Source organism: Polypterus senegalus, chromosome 1 (genome assembly GCF_016835505.1).
Source record: "Polypterus senegalus isolate Bchr_013 chromosome 1, ASM1683550v1, whole genome shotgun sequence".
Classification (NCBI taxonomy): domain Eukaryota; kingdom Metazoa; phylum Chordata; class Cladistia; order Polypteriformes; family Polypteridae; genus Polypterus; species Polypterus senegalus.
In genome coordinates this window covers 328,509,487-328,524,489 of record NC_053154.1, presented here as the reverse complement: position 1 = coordinate 328,524,489, position 15,003 = coordinate 328,509,487, and the positions used below count along the sequence as shown (strand labels likewise).

Genomic DNA, 15,003 nt, shown 5'->3' with positions numbered 1-15,003 from the left:
TGAAATTGAAGTAAGTTGACCAGGCCTTGGTTCTCAGAGACGTTCTGAAAGTTTTACTTGCTACATTGCACTCTTAAACTATTCATTTGATTTAAATAGTTTGTGATGTGAAGTTTAATAATTGTCATTTGTTGAAGAAGCTACTGTAGCAATGTGTGCATGACCTTTATAGATTAACCTGTCAATTTAAACAGTTAAGCCAATTAGGTTAATCATAAGTGGAAGGTAAAGCTACTGTAGACCCCCTGGTTTAATCTGATATTACTGATCAAGGGGGTCAGCCTGGCATGAACCACATGTATGTTTTAACAGGCAATGTTTAGCATTTCTAAGAGAATAATTTATGGGAATAATTAAGTTACAAAACTTGAAAGAAACCCAGCTGGTGTTACAGATTTCATGGATTTAGCTTTCTCCTTCAGGGTGGACTACCACAGAGAATTACTTGTAAGACTCACACATGAGGCTGAGTCACTTGACCTCCAACAATCAGCCCATTTCTATTCATTTTCGTAATGTTCGTTTATTTATTTTCAGGGCTTTCACAGATGAAACGACAGAAATACAAACACACACCTAGATTACGATACATTTTATCAGTGACTGCAACAAGTACCATCTGTACACGTCACTTTCCACTGCACATATGTAGAAGGGAACACTATTGAATGCGGAAAGGCCATCCTCGAGGATCCGTGATTTCTCAATCTTAAATGATTAGTCATTTTTGTTTTAATATGGATTGGTTTCTACAGAAAAGCAAACAGGAAGCTCTGTCTGTATTTATGTTGTTCATCCCATCTCTAGAATGTAGCAAAGTTTACCATCATACTCGCACATACAGGGTGTGCAGCTGCAGTACACTGTATATACTGTACCTATAGTATGTTTTACTTTAAAAAATACTTTAGCCTATTTATTTTATATCAAATTTAAAAGGTTATATTGTATTACGTGTTCAGGTTTGCAGTTTTGTACATACTCATCAATAATTACTGTTCAAAACCTTGCAGATATGAAGTTTTAAACTTGGCTTAGCCTAAGCTTCCTGCACTCTACACTCCCCAGTTTAAATGCCCCTCTGATTAACCTGCATACACACCTTCCATATACCCCAGTAATGCAGTCTGCCAGTACAGGTCTCATTTGTCACAAAACATGTACCCATCTGGTCTACAGAAAGGTGCGAGATACTCTAAGTGTTAAACTTTCTGATCTCCCTGGTCTTATCTAGACAGACATAAGTCAGAGAAAAACTGTTGGTTCTGTCCCTAATCTTACCGCCCAGGCTACACTTGGTTGCATTTTGCAGTGACACACCTTCAGACAACAGTAAAAGTAGATTGACCTCAGAAGTATGGTATGGGTACAGAAGGTTAAAAATACCAGTGGGTCCGTTGTCAGCAAAAAATCTTACTTGTTAATACTTCAAGGAACTCTCTACGTCCTGTACAGGTTATTGAGGTTGATCACCTGAAATGACATTAAAATATTTAGGGACAGAGTCATTTTTAAAACAACATTGAACTCTCTGATCATCAGTTTTCTGGTCTTGCATGTCTGCCACTTGTGTCAGGGTCATGGGGAGCTGTAGCTTATCCCAATATTAACTGATGCCAGGCAGGAACATTTTAGACCACCAGTCATTTCTAAGTTCTTCAGAACCCTTCATCTTTCCAGTTTTACATTTTATGATTCCTAAGGGTGTGATTAGGTCATCCATGTACTGAATCCACCAGTTCAAGTCAAGTGAAAGTGGGACAATCAGCCAGAGCCTGTCCTTTAACTGGGACACTGAGCTCAGAATTGTGAGAATTCCAGTAAAATGTGAACCTCTACTTGCAGAAGACTAAGTGACATTCTCTCTCAAAGGCAGTGACACCATAAGCTTGAAAAACAAAAACACAGTGAGATGGTGACGGTATACTGACCTGTCAAGGGAATCTCTCTTCATTTTTAATAACACGTTTCAGTACTTTTTTTTTTCTCTCCACTTCAGACATATTTACAGAACGTGCTCTTCAGGGTTAAGCTAAAACTCAGTATCTATACAGACTTTGCACAGTTGGAGGGGTCTCAGGCTTCAGGCATCTCTACAGTTAATAGCTAACTGGGCCAACCAAACTTATATAGAAAGCACAGTGTGGCCTCCACAACAAACAAACAAACCGTTTAACAATGAAGACTGCAGAAACACAGCAAAAAAGAGCTCAGAGGTTCAGAGTAGCTGAGCTGAGTATTCCTACAACACACATTCATGAAGAGGAGAAATGTGATGGCCACACAGGAAACAAAACATCTGTGCTCTATGATGAAAACATCAAAAAGACAATAGGATTTTGGTTAATTTAATGATTAAGTTTGTGAATACCTCAAAAGAATCTAGATGACAATTTGACGTAAAGTACAATTTACTCAGAATGAACACGTATTACATCAAAATGAATTTAAAGACTGTAAAATGCTTAACGTTCACTTTAGCAGCAGAAAAGTCTCTCCATGTTTTACAGCTGTAGTACATGAACAAAAATACAGTTTGTGCCCTGAGATTTAGTCGCATACTGTAGAGTTAAAATTCTATACGTGCCACCATACTAATAATAAAGAAACCAGGAAGAAGATCCGTAATTCATTCCACCACAGTGACAATTCCAGTTTTTAGTTATGGTCAGTCTGCTTATTTCAGTTCTTGTGAACTTGAGTTGGACATTAGAGCTGGTATCTGATATTTGTTGTGAGTGAGTTAACAGGTGAAAACAGCTAAAGGTGCTTTTTGTGCATAGAACGGGGCGACGTCGCCAATAAATTTAATGTGGCAGCAGCATCCTTCACAATTGAGCAGGACCTGAAGGAGGAGGCCAGTGTAAGCTGGACATGCAGCTCTTGTGTCCTTTTCAAGATAAGATGAGAGCCTTTTCCTCGTCATGCTTCTTGGTGAGCACCCATAGCGTAGAATCTGTAAAAAAGTAAAACTCCACAGCAAAGGTGAGAGCAAACAGCTCCATATTTGTGCCTAAAACCCACTCAAAAATGGCAGACAGGTGTAAATAATAGGGACTGGGCTGCACAAAGAAAAGGATATCTGGCACAGTTTTGTCAAGGAAATAGAGCTGGGAATGAGGGCAGGCTTTAGGATTCTTTCTTAAACAATTGTTAGATATAATGGGTGGGCCACATGATTTATATGCTGGTAGGTGTTAAACGTTTCCATACACTAAACTTATGTTTGTAACAATGACTTTTCTAACTGATAACTTTAACTCCATTTTGGAAGTCACTTTGTATAATCCACATGAAATCCTTTCATAATTCAGATGAAGAAGATAGGTAGGTTAGAGCACTTCATCATGGACCTGTCTTTTCAAGTTTGGCAACTGCATAAGGTAAGTTATTTGTATTTCCGAATTAAGGCACTAGATTATTGATGGGATATTGATATCCAGTTTTAAAATGTTTTTCTCACCTTCCAAGATGGCCATGACTTGCTACCACTTTATGTAAATAGTGTGACTTCAATTCCTACACCTACAAGGTATAAAAAGAGTTCAGGGTGATGTTTTTAGATGGGTGCAGAATTGGTTCAGACACAGGAAGCAGAGGGTGATGGTAAGAGGAACCTTCTCAAAACTGGCCGATGTTAAGAGTGGTGACCAGCAGGGGGAAGTGCTAGGGCCGCTGCTATTTTTAATATATATAAATGATTTAGATAGGAATATAAGTAACAAGCTGGTTAAGTCGATATGACGATACCAAAATAAGTGGATTAGCAGATAATTTGGAATCCATTATATCATTACAGGAGGACTTGGATAGCATACAGGATTGGGCAGATTTGTGGCAGATGAAATTTAATGTCAGTAAATGTAAAGTATTACACATAGAAAGTGAAAAAGTTAGGTTTGAATACACAATGGACGGTCGGAAAATCGAGAGTACACCTTATGAGAAGGATTTAGGAGTCATAGTGGACTCTAAGCTATCGACTTCCTGACAGTGTTCAGAAGCCATTAAGAAGGGTAACAGAATGTCAGGTTATATAGCGCCTTGACATGTGGAGTACAAGCCACAGGAGGTTCTGCTCAAGCTTTATAACTCACTGGTGAGGCCTCATCTTGAGTACTGTGTGCAGTTTTGGTCTCCAGGCCACAAAAAGGAAACAGCAGTGCTAGAAAAAGGTCCAGAGAAGAGCGACTAGGCTGAGTCCAGGGCTACAGGGGATGAGTTAGGAAGGAAGATTACAAGAGCTGAGCCTTTACAGTTTAAGGGGAAGAAGATTAAGAGGAGACCTGACTGAAGTGTTTAAAATTATGAAAGGAATTAGTACAGTTGATCGAGACGGTGACTTTAAAATGAGTTCATCAAGAACACGGACACAGTTGGAAACTTGTTAATGGTAAATTTCACACAAACACTAGGATGTTTTTCTTTACACAAAGAACGATAGACACTTGGAATAAGCGACCAAGTTGTGTGGTAGACAGTAAGACTTTAAGGACTTTCAAAACTCAACTTGATGTTTTTTTGGAAGAAATAAGTGGATAGGACTGGCGAGCTTTGTTGGGCTGAATGGCCTGTTCTCGTCCCTAATGTTCTAATATGGATAGCCCCACATACCATTCACTTTTCTCTCTACCAGGTTATGTCTTTTGTCACACAAACGAGCTGGGAGCAGCAGGCAGACATAACATCTCCCAACCCCAGAATCAAGAAACCTGTTTGGGGCTTACTGTACACCCTGCATACCACAAACGTTTGCCAAGTCACAGTTTACTTCGTAATCCTCTGGGAAAATCAGGCACCATTGCAGCTTAAGTTGATGTCACGTTATACAAACTCTAGTCACACTTGACAAATGCATTTGCTGACTTTGGCGCCTATGTATCTTAGAGAACATGATTAGTGCAAAGTGCAAATGGAAAACGAGTAACACATTAAAAATAGTACCAAAGATAAAAAAGGGAGTTGGAGTTGTATATAGCGGAGCATAATTATGATATTATTGCAATAACAGAAACCTGGCAAAGTAACCATGATGGGGATGAGTAGAACATAGAGAGATACACAGTTTTAGGAAGGATAGACAGAACAGAAAAGCAGGTGGTGTTGCTGTTTATGTCAAACAGAGTTTAAATGCATGTCCGCTTCAATTAGACGATCACCTCCATCTTAGTGAGGATGTCTGGATTTGTCGGGAAAGCATTTGGGAAAGAGGCCTTAATTTAGGATTGTGCTAAAGACCCCCAAAATGCAGATAGGATTTTCAATGCACATTGTTTTTATATTATTAAAAAGGCAAATTTACAGATGGATATTATAGTCATGGGGGACTTTTGCTACCTGATTAACTAAGATAACCTTGCAAATAGAGAGTACAAGAGCAGGAATTTAAAAACAAAAATCAGTGACTGTTTAACACAGTATGTTAAAGCACCAACATGGGAGAAGCCAGTCCAGATTTAGTATTTAGTAATAATCAGAATAGAATTGAGGATATAGAGGGGATTGAACCACTAGGGTCAAGTGACCATACTGTAATTTAATAATTCAGGCAGTGTGGTGTAGTGGTTAACACTTGGGACTCCAAACCCTGAGGTTGTGGGTTCAAATCCTGTCACTGACACTGTGTGACCCTGAGCAAGTCACTTCACCTGCCTGTGCTCCAATTGGAAAAGCAAAAGAAATTAAACCAATTGTAACTTAAATATTGTAAGCTGCCAACAAGCAGATGTAATTCAATTCTCAGGGTCTTGGAAGAGTGCGGATGCAAAGACCAAAACTGATAAATTTAACTTTGGTAGGGAAAAATTTGAGCAGAGGCAGTAAAGTCTAAGGAAGACAGACTGAGATAAGCTTTTAAATGTGGAGACAGTCGAGGAGCAATGAAACAGGTTTAAAATGTTTTGTGTATAATTTAAGGCAGGTACATCCCAAAATGTGGAATTGTGTGTTAACAAGGGGTCGAAAAGAAGCTGCAAAGGAAAAAAACAGCTGTATGCGACATATAAGATTAATAACTCCAAATGCGAATTACACTCCCGATCAAAAGTTTAAGACCACTTGAAAAATGGCAAAATATCATATTTTGCATGGTTGGATCTTAACAAGGTTCCAAGATGAGCTTCAACATGCAACAAGAAGAAATGGGAGTGAGACAAAACATTTTTTGAGCATTCAATTAATTGAAAATAACGATTAAATTGAAACGGGCTGTTTTACAGCTGATCAAAATTTTATGACCACATGCCTTTAAAAGGCCAAATCTGTGCAAAGATGTGGATTCATTGTCATTTTCTGTCAGGTAGTCACACGTTCTGATGGCAAAGGCAAAGAAACCCTCCCTTTTTGAACGTGGTCGGGTTGTTGAACTGCATAAGCAGGGTCTCTCACAGCGCGCCATCGCTGCTGAGGTGGGACGCAGTAAGACAGTCATTTGGAATTTCTTAAATGATCCTGAGGGTTATGGAACAAAAAAGTCAAGTGGAAGACCCAACTGAGCCGGAGGATCCAATTGGCTCTCCGTCAAGACACTGGACGATCCTCGACCCAAATTAAGGCCGTTACTGGTGCTGACAGCAGCCCCATAGCCATCAGACGGCATCCGAGACTGAAGGGCTTCAAAAACAAAAAACATCTTCAAAGACCTCGTCTCCTTGAACGCCACAGAACTGCTCGTTTGGACTTTGCAAGAGAGCACCAAACATGGGACATTCAAAGGTGGAAGAAAGTTTTATTCTCTCATGAGAAAAAATTTAACCTTGATGGTCCTGATCGTTTCTAATGTTACTGGTATGACAAGAAGATCCCACCTGAGATGTTTTCTACGCACCACAGTGGAGGGGGTGCCATAATGGTCTGGGGTGCTTTTTCCTTCAGTGGAACAATGGAGCTTCAGGAAGTGCAGGGGCGTCAAACGGCCGCTGGCTATGTCCAGATGTTGCAGAGAGAATGACTGAGGGCCCTCGTCTGGGTTTTTCAATAGGACAACGCTACAGTACACAATGCCCGCAGAACAAGGGACTTCTTCCAGAAGAATAACATCACTCTTTTGGCCCATCCTGCTTGTTCCCCTGATCTAAATCCAATTGAGAACCTTTGGGGATGGATGGCAAGGGAAGTTTACAAAAATGGACAACAGTTCCAGGCAGTAGATGCGCTTCGTGCGGCTGTCTTCACCACTTGGAGAAATGTTCCCACTCACCTCATGGAAACGCTTGCATCAAGCATGCCGCAACGAATTTTGGAAGTGATCAACAATAACGGTGGAGCTACTCAGTACTGAGTTCATGTTTGGAAGTTTGATTTCTGTTTTTGGGGGGGTTTACGGGTTTTTTTGGAGGTGTGGTCCTAAACTTTTGATCAGCTGTAAAACAGCCTGTTTCAGTTTAATCGTTGTTCTCATTAAATTGCATGTTCAAAAAATGTTTTGTCTCACTCCCATTTCTTCTTGTTGCATGTTGAAGCTCAACTTGGAACCTTGTTAAGATCCAACCATGCAAAATATGATATTTTGCCATTTTTCAAGTGGCCTTAAACTTTTGATCGGGACTGTATAATGAGAACAGGAGGGCAACCATTAAGGAGGATATGAGGGAGGTTAAAAGGCAGTTGGAAAGGAATATAGCAGACAAGGCAAAAGACGACCTTCAAGGCGGAGGAGAAATGCATCAGGCTTAGTAAAGAGGAATTAAAAAATACAGACAGTGAAATAGCGGATGGTCTAAACTCACATTTTTCTGAGGTCTTCACATGTAAGTAGATTACCTCCCAGTAGTAAAAGGGTCTACTGAGGAGGTACTGAGGGATTTGGAAATTGTAAGGGGAGAAGTACTGCTCAGATTAAATAGGATGAAATCAAACAAATCATATAAAACCCTTGACACATTTTTAAGAAGTCGGTGCACACTGGGAAATTCCGAAGGACTGGAAAATGGCAAATATTACATTATACATATACAAAGGGTGATCAGACAGATACAAGCAACTATAGGCCAGTAAGCTCAACATGCGTCACCAATAAATTAATGGAGGGAGTTATTAAGGATAAGACTGAGCAACACATGGCGAGGACAGGAGCTTTACTGGACAGTCATGGCTCTGACAAGGGAGGTCGTGTTTTACCAACATGCTGGATGAGAGGTTGGGATTCCAACTAAAAGAAGTGGGAGTGCAGGGTGTGGTTCATAGGTGGCTAAAACATAGTAAGGAGAGGGTGATGGTGCAAGGATCCCTATCAGAATTGGCGGACATTAAGAGTGGTGCTCCACAGGGGTCAGTGCTAGGGCCGCTGCTATTTTTAATATTTAAATGATTTGGATAGAAATATAAGTAACAAGCTGGTTAAGCTTGCAGAGGATACCACGATAGGTGGATTGGCAGATAATCTGGAATCTGTCGAATTATTACAAAGGGATTTGGACAGCTTTGTGGCAGATATAATTTAAATGTCAGTAAATGTAGAGTATTACATCATGTAGAAAGTAAAAATGTGAGGTATGAAGACACAATGGGAGATCTGAAAATCGAAAGTACATCTTATGAGAAGGATTTAAGAGTTGTAGTGGACTCGACATTATCAACTGCCAGACAGTGTTCAGAAGCCATCAAGAAGGCTAACAGAATGTCAGGTTATATAGCGCCTTGATGTGTGGAGTACAAGTCACAGGAGGTTCTGCTCAAGCTTTATAACACACTGGTGAGCCCTCATCTGGAGTACTGAGTGCAGTTTTGGTCTCCAGGCTACAAACGGACACAGCAGTGCTAGAAAAGGTCCAGAGAAGAGCGACTAGGCTGAGTCCAGGGCTACAGGGGATGAGTTATGAAGAAAGATTCAAAGAGCTGAGCCTTTACAGTTTAAGAAAAAGGAGATTAGGATGAGACCTGACTGAAGTGTTTAAAATTATGAAAGGAATTCGTCCAGTGGATCGAGATGGTGACTTTAAAATTATTTCAAGAACACAGGATCGCAGTTGGAAACTTGTTAAAGATGAAATTCTCACAAGTGTGAGGACATTTTTCTTTACACATAAAAATATGGAATAAACTAACAAGTAGTGTGGTAGGCAGTAGGAATTCAGGAACCTTCAAAACTCAACTGACGGCCAATAGTGTGCCGAGTGACAGAACCGGTGAATGTGCAAAGGCATGGCGAGTTCAGCTGCAATCTCAGACCTTTTTTTTTTATCTTCTTTAATTTCATTCTGTTGTGGTAAAACGTGCAATATCAGACAGAAGAGATTCTTTTTGTCAGTTCAATCCCCAAGCATTCCTTATTTCGTGTCGCAGCATTGTATGTGTTCGATTTCCGTGTGAGCACACATTGGTTGTCATGTCTCACGCGCATACAAACACACACACACATTCAACTTGAGACAAAGTCAAAGGTCCTTCTCAAAGATTGGCTCACTGAGTCGCTGGACTACAGGACTGCTGTTCACTGGACCGCTCAGTGGCAGTTTCCAACTTGTTAAGTAAATATAGCCTGGACAGAAAATGGCTGGGCAAGTCATGCAATGTGACACAGACTATAGTGGACTCAGGAAGGATTACATGCCTGATTCCTAAGTGCATCCTAAGCTACACACAATCAGCAGGCTACCTACCTCTGGTACAAACCATTCATCCATCTTCCAAACCCGCTTATCCTGTGCAGGGTCGAGAGGAAGCTGAAGCCAATCTCTGCCAGTGTCAGGCGCTGAACAGGGTGCCAGTTTAGCATCACCAGTCCGTCTAAGTTGCATGTCTTTGCACTTTGGGCAGAAACTGGAAGGCATGTAGACACAGAGGGAACCTGGGACGTGAACCTCAGTCTGCTTCTTGTGAGACAGCACGACTTCTGTACCACCGTGCCACACCCCTGCCTCAAACCTTTTGCTTAAATTTACGATTGGCTGTGCAGAACTCTGCACACTTCTGACAGGAAGCCCACCCTGGTTCTTTTTCCAGTTGGACATTTCTTATATTGAAAATGAGCACATCAAAAGTGGTTGAGTTATAAAAATTCTCAGTTCAATGTGACAAATATTATTTGTTCTGGCATTTGCTCACACATCTGGACCAAAATAAAGTTTAAATTAAAAAGAATGTTATCCATACAGACCTTTGATCATTAACAAGAAAGTGTAGATGTTGAGCTAATTGCAAATAAAAAAAAAGGATACAGATGATGGTGGATAAGATTTGGTTGATGGTTAGTACCGTCCTGATGGGAGCGAGAAGGTGCTCGAGCCCCGTCACGTAGCAGCGGTAGGTGAGCACTGTCTGTATGGCCGTGTAGAGGCAGGCACACACGAAGTTCAGCGAGGCCCCCAAGTAATGCAGGATCATCAGAGAGGAAGGCTGCAAAAAGGATTACAGAAACCATCTTAGGGTCGCATACGGTGGGCTGGCGCCCTGCCTGGGGTTTGTTTTCTGCCTTGCGCCCCACGTTGGCTGGCATTGGCTCCAGCGGACCCCCGTGAATCTGTAGTTAGGATATAGCGGGTTGGATAATGGATGGATCTTAGGGTCACAGAAGAGGAAACAACTCCCACAGATCTTTATGGATTGGTTTCATTGCTAATCAGATAAATGCAGGACAAATTCCCAACTGCTCAAAGCACCTTTAACTGTCAATCAGTCATTGTCCAACTCGCTATATCCTAACACAGGGTCATGGGGGTCTACTGGAGCCAATCCCAGCCAGCACATGGCACAAGGGAGGAACAAATCCGGGGCAGGACGCCAGCCGACCGCAGGGCACACACACACACACACACACCAAGCACACACACAGGACAATTTAGGATCGCCAATCCACCTAACCTGCATGTCTTTGGACTGTGGGAGGAAACCCACGCAGACACGAGGAGAACATGCAAACTCCACGCAGGGAGGACCCGGGAAGCGAACTCGGGTCTTCAAACTGTGAGGACGCAGCGCTAACACCGCGCCTTGGAATTTGTTTTCTCCAATCCACTAAACTGTGCATTGAATGTTACTCCGTATAGTTCCCTTCCCAGTAAATACCATCCCAATGCATTTCAGAATAAAATCTGTACATTCTCACAAATAGGCCTTGTAATTGACTTGCTGGGGGTCAAAAGAGAATTCAGAGGCAAAAGTCCTTTTTGGACACAATTCCTTTTACTCCAGAGTCCCATCTGAAATCGCTCACGTCAGTAACGTTTCACTGTCTGGGTCACATCTTAATACATATTAGAGACTACCGTAAGGGACAATAAGGTTAAACTTGTCCTGTGCAAATTCTGTCATTTGAGCAATTTGAATGGGACCGAAGTTACAGATGTCCTCCAGTTATACAGTAATTTACTTTACCCAGTGCCTGAAGTGGTAAAAAAAAAAAAGAACTGCCGCTGTACAGTACGTCTTGTTGTTCATGCTGAATTACTGGAGGTGGGTAGTTTTAAATTCCCTCAGAGGTCCCTCTTGGAGGCGCAAACAGACACCTTGTACTTATAAGTAAGAGTTGCTAATGTCGTCCGAATGGACGGTATGCATACATCAACTAAAGGGGACGAGGAAATGCAAGTACAGAGTAAAGCTCTAATATTCCAGTCTTCTCTCTCTTTCTGGAAAAGTCTGCCTTAATGCGTTTAGGGGAAATTCACAGCAAAAAATAAGATATGTCCAGCTCAACTACTGCGATACCTCACGTAAAGGAGCACTGCAACTAAGCTTAGAAAGGCAGGGGCTTTAAAAAAAAAAAAAGTTTGTGATCAGCCAATTTCCGGATCATCGATGGAGTCTTTTATAGTAAGAATCTGCAAATTGAGCGTCACTGTTTAGCATTGCTGCCTCAGCGCTCCAGTGTCCCAAATTCAGTCCTGAACGTGAGGTGTTCTCCAGTTACACCCATTAGCTGTCACATCCTAAGGATTAATAGATGAACTTGTAACTGTTCCTGTTCCAGTGTGTGTATGAAAATGTGGGCTGCAGTGCCCTGCCACCCCACCAACAGCCGGCTGCTGCCACCACACCAGCCTATAATGTATGCCCTTCGAGGTATGGGAGTTAGTGTCACTCCTTTCAATATTTTTAAACAGATTTGTATCTCAGATGAACATACCGCTATCTGCCATTGTTTAAACTTTCTTTTTTACTTTATTGTTTTCCTAATGGAGTTTGTTAAGGTGAGCGTCACTTAATGTGCCTCGTCACACACTTGTGGAACTACGCAAGTAATTGTATTTAGCACAACATGCAGATCACCATATAAACATTAAAGAGAACAACGTGCCAACACTCATATTCGACAACTACTGAAACAACTGTGCATAGCACCCTGGTACAGTGGTGTGAAAAACTATTTGCCCCCTTTCTGATTTCTTATTCTTTTGCATGTCTGTCACACAAAATGTTTCTGATCATCAAACACATTTAACCATTAGTCAAATATAACACAAGTAAACACAAAATGCAGTTTTTAAATGATGGTTTTTATTATTTAGGGAGAAAAAATCCAAACCTACATGGCCCTGTGTGAAAAGTAATTGCCCCTTGTTAAAAAATAACCTAACTGTGGTGTATCACACCTGAGTTCAATTTCCGTAGCCACCCCCAGGCCTGATTACTGCCACACCTGTATCAATCAAGAAATCACTTAAATAGGAGCTGCCTGACACAGAGAAGGAGACCAAAAGCACCTCAAAAGCTAGACATCATGCCAAGATCCAATGAAATTCAGGACAAATGAGAACAGAAGTAATTGAGATCTATCAGTCTGGTAAAGGTTATAAAGCCATTTCTAAAGCTTTGGGACTCCAGTGAACCACAGTGAGAGCCATTATCCACAAATGGCAAAAACATGGAACAGTGGTGAACCTTCCCAGGAGTGGCCGGCCGACCAAAATTACCCCAAGAGCGCAGAGACGACTCATCCAAGAGGTCACAAAGACCCCAGGACAACGTCTAAAGAACTGCAGGCCTCACTTGCCTCAATTAAGGTCAGTGTTCACGACTCCACCATAAGAAAGAGACTGGGCAAAAACGGCCTGCATGGCAGATTTCCAAGACGCAAACCACTGTTAAGCAAAAAGAACATTAGGGCTTATCTCAGTTTTGCTAAGAAACATCTCAATGATTGCCAAGAGTTTTGGGAAAATACCTTGTGGACTGATGAGACAAAAGTTGAACTTTTTGGAAGGCAAATGTCCCGTTACATCTGGCGTAAAAGGAACACAGCACTTCAGAAAAAGAACATCATACCAACAGTAAAATATGGTGGTGGTAGTGTGATGGTCTGGGGTTGTTTTGCTGCTTCAGGACCTGGAAGGCTTGCTGTGATAGATGGAACCATGAATTCTACTGTCTACCAAAAATCCTGAAGGAGAATGTCCGCCATCTGTTCGTCAACTCAAGCTGAAGCGATCTTGGGTGCTGCAACAGGACAATGACCCAAAACACAGCAGCAAATCCACCTCTGAATGGCTGAAGAAAAACAAAATGAAGACTTTGGAGTGGCCTAGTCAAAGTCCTGACCTGAATCCAATTGAGATGCTATGGCATGACCGTAAAAAGGCGGTTCATGCTAGAAAACCCTCAAATAAAGCTGAATTACAACAATTCTGCAAAGATGAGTGGGCCAAAATTCCTCCAGAGCGCTGTAAAAGACGCAAACGATTGATTGCAGTTATTGCTGCTAAGGGTGGCCCAACCAGTTATTAGGTTCAGGGGGCAATTACTTTTTCACACAGGGCCATGTAGGTTTGGATTTTTTCTCCCTAAATAATAAAAACCATCATTTAAAAACTGCATTTTGTGTTTACTTGTGTTATATTTGACTAATGGTTAAATGTGTTTGATGATCAGAAACATTTTGTGTGACAAACATGCAAAAGAATAAGAAATCAGGAAGGGGGCAAATAGTTTATCACACCACTGTATGTTGACTGTGAAAGGGCATTTGCTTACTGCCGTGTTACTTTTCTTGCCTGTATTAAAATAATGACTTTGTACATGTCACTTTACACAATGTAACAGCAGAAGAGAAGGAAAAGCTACAAGTTCAGCACTTCTGACAGGGCAGAAACAACAGGGTTGCCTTACATTGCAGTTCCCAGCAATAAACGCTCCCAGTGCCGAGGTGCAGCCCACAGCCAGCCCCACTCTGCTCAGCGCCAGATGGTCGTTGTTTTTGTCAATCATGTGTGCATGATGGAAGATGCAGAAAAGGATGACTGGAAGAGAAATGACAATTGGTCATCAAAGCAAAAATAAAATAAACCACAGATCCTTTGTATTGATAAGCCACAGCAAGTCAACTGACATTCAAAAAAGCCATTTTATAAAAACACCACAGCAAAGCCCACCAGACAATGGGGGGTCACCAGATTCAGTGTTGGCAGACTCCTGCAGGTTGTTATTTCACTAGCTTCCGAGTTTAATTGGGCTCCTGCCTTCATTAAGCAAGCCCTCATTTCCTAATTTCTGTACTGTAGTGTCAATCCATAAAACTGGGTGTATTCAAATGTAGCAAGAATTTATGTAAGTTACAATGGAGACAATTTACTGTTTATCTTGAATTTTAGGATTTTCATCATCCTTCGTAGGATTTTCATTCTGCTTTTTCAGGTGGTCCGGTTATTTGAACTGCTAGTCACTAATGAGCTTGCTATGAGTGCGTATGAAACTGAAGCAGGGACAGCCTGTCATGTTTTCATGCGAAATTGAGAGAACAAAAAGTTTGTTGTAATTGTGTTCCGTAATGATCTACAGGGAGTGCAGAATTATTAGGCAAGTTGTATTTTTGAGGATTAATTTTAATATGGAACAAACACAGTGCTATCAGTCAATCCAAAATGGTAATAAACCTGAAACCTGAATGTTTCACAACGGAAATGTGAGTGTGAACATCATCAGGGGAATACATATGTGCGCACAATTATTAGGCAACTATTAATGCGCTTTTCCACTGCATAGTATGGCACAGCGTGGTTCGGTACAGCTCACCTTGGTTCGGCTCGGTTTGCGTTTCGACTGCAGTTTAGTACCGCTTTAGAGTGGACG

The 15,003-nt window shown here is 41.4% G+C and overlaps 1 protein-coding gene across 1 annotated transcript in view; it reads right to left on the bottom strand.

Annotated features, from left to right (window-relative positions):
• Positions 1–2,342: 2,342 nt before the first annotated feature.
• si:dkey-228d14.5 (uncharacterized protein LOC796266 homolog) overlaps positions 2,343–15,003 on the bottom strand; it is a 62,774-nt gene continuing 50,113 nt past the window's right edge. Inside the window, exons 5-7 of the mRNA XM_039737812.1 lie at positions 14,044–14,174; positions 10,158–10,335; positions 2,343–3,082 (exon numbers count right to left, since the gene is read on the bottom strand). Coding sequence (XP_039593746.1) covers positions 2,895–3,082; positions 10,158–10,335; positions 14,044–14,174 — 497 coding nt within the window. The 3' untranslated portion in view covers positions 2,343–2,894. The remainder of the gene's footprint in view (positions 3,083–10,157; positions 10,336–14,043; positions 14,175–15,003) is intronic.